Source organism: Capsicum annuum, chromosome 12, assembly GCF_002878395.1.
Source record: "Capsicum annuum cultivar UCD-10X-F1 chromosome 12, UCD10Xv1.1, whole genome shotgun sequence".
NCBI classification, from domain to species: Eukaryota; Viridiplantae; Streptophyta; class Magnoliopsida; order Solanales; family Solanaceae; genus Capsicum; species Capsicum annuum.
The window spans coordinates 226824169-226831157 of NC_061122.1; the positions used below are offsets into that span (position 1 = coordinate 226824169).

Genomic DNA, 6989 nt, shown 5'->3' on the forward strand with positions numbered 1-6989 from the left:
GGATACGTGTATTGAATTGATAAGAAATAGTACTTACTATAAATAAATGCTATTTATAGGCCTTGAGATTCGGACAACGAACTATTTCGGTGAATTGAGTTTTGGAGAGAGAGAGTCGCCGGAGAAGTAAACAGAGTAGTCGGAGTGTGTATATATATATAAATATATATAAATTAAAAACTAGTTGAGATTCCATATGATGATGAAAATTCATTAAAACCAAAACAGATTCAGCAGTCGATGTTCTAAATATACTACAACCAAAAAAATACAGCATTACACGAAGATTTGAAAAAGAAGAAAAAATTGTGCAAGGATGACATGATGGAGACGGAAGACAATAGATTATCCAGAAAACACTAGGCATCTAGCGCAGAATGTTATTTGCAACATCACAAGATATATTAAGCCAAAAAAACCTGTGGTATTGCCTATACATGTACATCAGGTAGAGGTGTCTCTATTTTCTTCCCCAGCCATGCCTCCACTAGAGCTATTCTGCGCAGGAGGACCTAGGCCTATCAATAGGGGAGCCTGTTTCTTTTCATTACTTGGCTTAGTATCCTCATTCCTATTAGCAGCCCAAGCTCTCAAAGGTGGTTCAAAATGCTTACTGGCAACATCAGGTGGTAATGCATCCTCTCCAGGGAGAACAACTAACCCTTTCTCTCTAAGAGAAGAAGGCTCATTGTAGCAGGTATTCCAGAGGGAATCTACAAGCTGCCTCTCTTCTTTAGCAGCACCAAGATCTTCAGGAGACATAGATGAAATCCCCTCGATTCGCTCCTGGAGTATTTGCTTGAGTTTCTCATTTTCTTCAATAGATGAGGAGCCAGCATCCTCTCCTGTCCTGTCTTTGGCAAGCTCAAGAAGTCCTCGTAGGGCACCCTCTCGCACTTCTCCATCTTCACTAGAGGCTAGATGCATCAAAACTCGAGGAAATCCTAGCTCAGTCACTACATTGCAGTCCGAACGATTCTCATGCAGTAAATAATGGATCAAGTTAAGGGCTTTCCTGTAAAAAAAAAACAGAAACTATACCAATTAGAAAGGGAATACAAAGAGGATGCCTTACTGTAAAGTAAGCAGCAACTTTATCCATGGTTGATTCAGAAACATCTGGAACATAATATCGAAATAGTACCTCTGAAATCTCAGACTCTCAGAACTCAAAGCATCTCTTAAAGCTGCATAACCATTTGCAAGACGAAATGCAGCAATCCCAGGCTTATTGTGCCTGATTAAAGCTAATAAAGGGAAAAATAAAAAGCCAATTGATTAGTGCTATTGGAAAGCGTATGACATGATGATGTTGGGTGTATTTATGCATTCTAGCGTTGCTATTCTAGCCTTTTTAGCCTTGTTTTGAGGATGATTCTTATGCTATATGTGTTAATAATGACATAAATGAGCAATTATGTGTCCAAGTACGTGTTTACAATGTTTAATGGTGTTTCCACACGAGTTTTGATTCAATTAGACCATTTAGAGTTCAACCAAGAAAACTAGTGTGACTAGCTTGAGCTAGGTGTTTTTCTAGTCTATTTGTGTTGAGTTCTAATGTATTTTAATGAGTTACTAAGGTTGTTAGTATGTTTTTATATGTGAAACAACTTAGTTATAATGTTCAAGGGTCAATTGGATCAAGAAAAGAGTGAAAACAATGAGTTAAAGCTCAATATGAATTTAGCCTATGCTTAGCTCGTGTTTCTAGTTCATCGGTGAGGATGTTGTGTTGTTTTGAGCTCTTAATTGATGTGTTTAATGATTTAGGATGCTTGGTGCATGGATTATGATGATATATTAAGGATATACAAGCTTCAAATCAAGTGGAAACAACTCAATAAGGCTCGGAATGCTCAACAAAAGCACAAGACGCAAGTTGGATGCAAGTTGGACCCCTGAAAAGTACTGGGCGAGTGTGGACTGTACAGGTGGCCAATGGAGGAATTCAAAACATCACTGGATTCAGAAAAGGCCCAAGTTTTTGGAAATATGGCGCGTGTAGCTTAATTTGGAGTTTTCGGAGGCCCCGCGACGCGTTGAAATCGCGAACAGCTACTAGAATTTGACAGATTTTTTGACAATTGTGAATTTGCATGTCTCCGCGTCGCACCGATGCCCAAAATCGGGGTAATTCTGCCCAGCTGAAGTAAAATAGCGTGGAAACCAAATACAAGTCGGTTTATGACTTGTATCCTATAAATATAACGTCTCAAACTCCGTTTTGATCATCTTGGGACCTCTTGGAAACCCTAGATCAACTTGAAACATCATTGGAGGATACCACAACTTATTTTTAGGTTTTGTCATTCTTTAATTTAGTTTTTTTTATGGTTTGTATCATCATTCCGAGGGATTGGATGATGAATATTTTCATTAAAGGCTAAAACCCTCTTTCCGGGGTTGAGGCCAAGAACATGAATACTTTTTAATATTTTTTATTGTAGTTTAATTTTGGATTATCATGTGGGTTGTTCTTAATTTCTTGAGCCTACTATTTTAATGAACCATTAGAATAAATCTATATTTTTATGTGAATCCGGGAGGAGAATCATAGGATAGAACGAAGAAATCAGAGCGCAAGGATCTTATTCTTTTATAAAATAAGGGATTTGAATTAGCATCTAGGATAGGGATATACCTAGAAGCCTTGCTTGGTTCACTTGCAAGAAAACAACTTCATGAATCTAGAAGAATTTTTGTATCTCTACGGGAGTTGTAGGTACAACGTTTACTAGATAGAAGATTTGAGGTCGGGAGACTAAAATCGTAGCATAAACCTTGCGAATCAACAATCCGATAACCAACTAAACTGCGATAGGAATAGAGATTTGTATGATTGTTCGAAATACCTCAACCCTGGGTTTTCTTCCATTGATTGTCCCAAGTATTTTATTTTTACGCATTATTTGTTTTATTTTTAATTTGCAAAATTACAAACTCTCTCCTTGTTTACTTTTTCTCAATTAGTTAAACTAGAATTAGATAGGCGGCGAACGCAAGTCCCTGAGAGATCAATACTTGGGCTTCCTTGAAGCCACTATATTATTTGATAGGACCACGTACACTTGCATGTGCGCTTGGACGCTGTCACATGACACCTAAAATTAAATGACTCAATCAACTAATAAACTATTCATCAATAGAAAAAATACCCACATGAGATTGCACCCAGAGCTTTAGTGCGGGCGGTAACATTAGGATCTGAGGTGAAATTTGACAGAAGAGGTTCTAGGCCATTAGCTTCCATTACCAGTTGTTGGCTCCTTGGGTTGTTCTGAACAATTGTACTTACAACTTCTGCCGCTTTGGCTCTAATGTTAGCATGAGAGTTCTTTAAGTAACCAAGAAGAGGCACCAATCCACCAATTGAGTGCAAATCTGCCAAATTAACAATAAAAGGAGAGAGCATGAGATTGGAACTTCTTACAATGGGAATAATGCATAATTAACTATTGAAGTCTCCAACAGAAACTGTCAACATAGTCCAACAAATTAAAAGAACAAAAATCCACAATAAATGGGGAGGAACTTGGGGCAGGACGGGGCTATTCCTAGAGTGATAACAACAACACTAATAGTGTACAAACCACTTCACAGGTCCCTCTGTTTTTCTTCCTTTCTCTAGCCTCAAACACAGCAAATCCAAAAAGAACTGCCTACCAGCATCAACTGGTTCTCAAGACCCAACATAGCTTATTCATAGGCACCCCAGTTTAACATTAATGCTGTATAGGACGAGACATTAAATGAGATCCTTCATTTCATGCTCTTTGATACTCTTAGGGGTCATTTAGTGTGAGGTATAAGGAATAAATAGTCTCAGGATAAAATGGACTATTTTTCCCATGTTTGGTGTGAGGTATTAGTTAGTACCGGGACTATCTATCCCACCATTTACACCATAGTGATGGAATAAGTTATCCCATATACATGGGGGGATAACTAATCCCGAGATTAATTATCCCGGAATAACTCTTTCCCAACCAAACGACCCCTTAAGGCCTTCTTCGATGAGTGTTCCATTTTATCCAAGGAATCAAACCAGTTGCCAAGCCCTTGAAAAGGTATCAGAGTCAATAACATGTTGAACCGCACGTCATTTCCACTTGTTTTATGCTTAGGCAAACCACTTAACTGCAGTCATACCAGAGCCTGTAAGACCCTCTTTCTCTCCTTCCTTTATATTCTCCTTTTCTTTGATGAGTCTCACTCTGAAGCATCCATCTCATAGGGCACAATGACATTGAGGATATCTCTCAATAAAGTCGTATCAAAAGAATATGGCAACAGCTCATGCAAGTTTCAGAACTAAGCTTACAACACGGATCTACAGACTGCATAGTACTGCCAATTTGCTCCACTAAACTTCAATTTTTGCTTCTCAACAAGTACTACAGCACAGAGTGGATATCTATTTGCACAAAACCAATAACCACCCCTAAGAACGAGGGATAATAATGCAGGAGGGCCCTCAGGTCATAATTCACCTAACAGGAAAGAGGAGAGCCTCCTTCCGGATGAACATATAATAAGTAAAACAATGAACTCATATAACCAAAGACACTACTATTCAAATGGAGAATCAGTAGGCACCATCACAAAGTTTAGACTTCTACATGATATCTCATCAAATAGATAATCAGTAGGCAATATTGGAAACTTTGACTAGACACCTACATGATATCTCATCAAATTCAACCTTCTGTGGTATATCAAATCAAACTATCTAAACCTCAAAATCCCAAACTCGAGGTTTGTGAGGATTACACCAATACTCACAAATACCAAATCATCATATGCAAAAGTTGCTGAAAGATCAAAATTATACCAACAACTCACCATTAGCTATGTCAATCGATTCAACGTGTTCTTGTAGCTCATCCAGCATATCTGCCGGCCAGAAAATAAGACCAAATGAGCAAAAGTCATAACATCGGACGGGACAAAACACACTAAAAAAGGGCAACCCGGTGCACTAAAGCTCCAGCTATGCGCGTAGGGTCCGGGAAAGGGACCCACCATAAGGGTGTATTGTACACAGCCTTACCTTGCATTTCTGCTAGAGGCTATTTCCAAGGCTTGAACCCATGACCTCCAGGTTACATGGCAACAACTTTACTAGTTACTCCAAGGCTCCCCTTCAACCATTAGAAAAAAAAAAAACTATGATACACAAAAGCCTCAAAACCAAGTACCTTCGATATCTTGAGAAGTCACCCCCTGTGATTCCAAGACCTGCTCTGGTGTTTGCATGACAAGAGTAATCTCCTTCATTCTCTTTACTACATCAACAGTTTGAGCTTGCATAGCCTCCATGAACCACTTTCTATCCTCCTCACTGGTAAACCAAACCAATAAACCGTAGAACTTCAATTTTGACCAGACCAATAAATGATAAAACTTCAATTTTGAGACAAAACTTCCACTAAAGTATAAGGGAAAACAGAAACTTAGTAGGCGTTTGGCCATGAGAATTCCAAATACAATTTGGAATTGTATTTGGAAAAGTAAAAACAAGTAAAACTCGTTTTCACTTTTTTCACAACTAATTCTCTCACAAAATTTCGAAAACAACTCCAATTTATATTCATGGCCAAACACAACTCCAACTCTGGAAAATTATGTTTTTCATGGCCAAACGGATTAACAACACCAATCAACCACGTATCAACTTAAACGTCTACTACAGGTATCCTCACTATCCATTCCAAACATAATCAAACCATTTTTAGCTAATCCTCGACCTACCGCAACAATCCTCTTATATTCCCGCACACAAGTAGCTATGCCTTCAGAACATATATGGAGTTTACAAATATTGCAAATCCCAAATGGAAGTTGCAATTTTTTTGCAATTAACTCGTTGTTCATATTAACAAGGCATCAAATCACTACAACGATAACAAATCCACTATAATCCCTCAAGTAGGGTCTGGGGACCTTACCCCTACATTAAAAGGTAAAAGAGTTTGTTCCCGATAGACAACAACAACAACAGTAACAACATACCCAATAAAATACCTCAATTAACCTTACCACTACCACTACCTCGGGAAGGTAGAGAGGCTGTTTTCGAAAGACCCTCGACTCAAGTGTAGCAAATCCAGGTACAAAGAAATAGGAAAACAGTGACAAAAATATAGCAACTAATAAGGAAAGGAACAGTGCAAAAACCTACTAGAAAAGCAATAATCAACCACAACAAAATAATGTATGTGATAGTCGAAACACAATAAACGACATGAATGATAAATAGACCCTCGAATTAAACTAACAAGTTTCAAATTGTGAAAAATAAATATGAAAAATAATATTACCTCAAATTGCGAGGAGGAGGATTTGTACCATCAGCGTGAGACAAACTCCATTTCAGTAACCCATCCCAATTTGGTCCTTCTTTTGCCATTGATCTTTCTTTCTTGTGTAATGTAATGTAAAACTTTCTCAAAAATCTATCTAATAATAGCAAAGTCAAAATAGCATAGTTTGGAAAACCAGGGTACTATATATATATACATACACATACATATACTGTAATGGTTATATGAACTGTCTACACGGAGAATCTAAAAACCCGAACTTTCAAATTTTAGCTCAAATAAAAATTTCCTTAAAATAATCTTTTAACTCATATTTTTTGGGACAAAATTACCCCTTTAATATATTCACTTTTAATCTCTTTCTTCCGAAATAAAACAATCACTTTCTTTCAAAATAGAACGATCGATCTCTTTTTCTTCCAAAATAAAACAATCAATTTTCAAACAAATTCTCAGCCGTAAGGTTTCTTCCAGGTAAGAACTTCATCATCAAAATTCTCTAATTCTTTGGGGTGGTTGGGTGGATTTTAGCTTTGTGTAAACAAAATTCAGAATTAATTTGCAACAAACTTATGCATTGTTGTAGTAACATATTTTCCATTGAGGAATTGTGTCGGACAGGTTGTGGGGAGTTTGTTATTGCGGTTATAATTTTATTTGAGT

General features: G+C 37.5%; 1 protein-coding gene across 1 annotated transcript; it reads right to left on the bottom strand.

Moving 5' to 3' along the window:
• Nucleotides 1-197: 197 nt before the first annotated feature.
• On the bottom strand, nucleotides 198-6601 carry LOC107851505 (hsp70-binding protein 1). The gene is made up of 6 exons (XM_016696561.2): nucleotides 6324-6601; nucleotides 5202-5344; nucleotides 4846-4896; nucleotides 3163-3384; nucleotides 1145-1247; nucleotides 198-1015 (listed from the first exon to the last, which is right to left on the bottom strand). The coding sequence occupies exons 1-6, from the start codon at nucleotides 6410-6412 to the stop codon at nucleotides 445-447; spliced, it is 1179 nt and encodes a 392-aa protein (XP_016552047.1). The 5' UTR covers nucleotides 6413-6601; the 3' UTR covers nucleotides 198-444.
• Nucleotides 6602-6989: the final 388 nt, after the last annotated feature.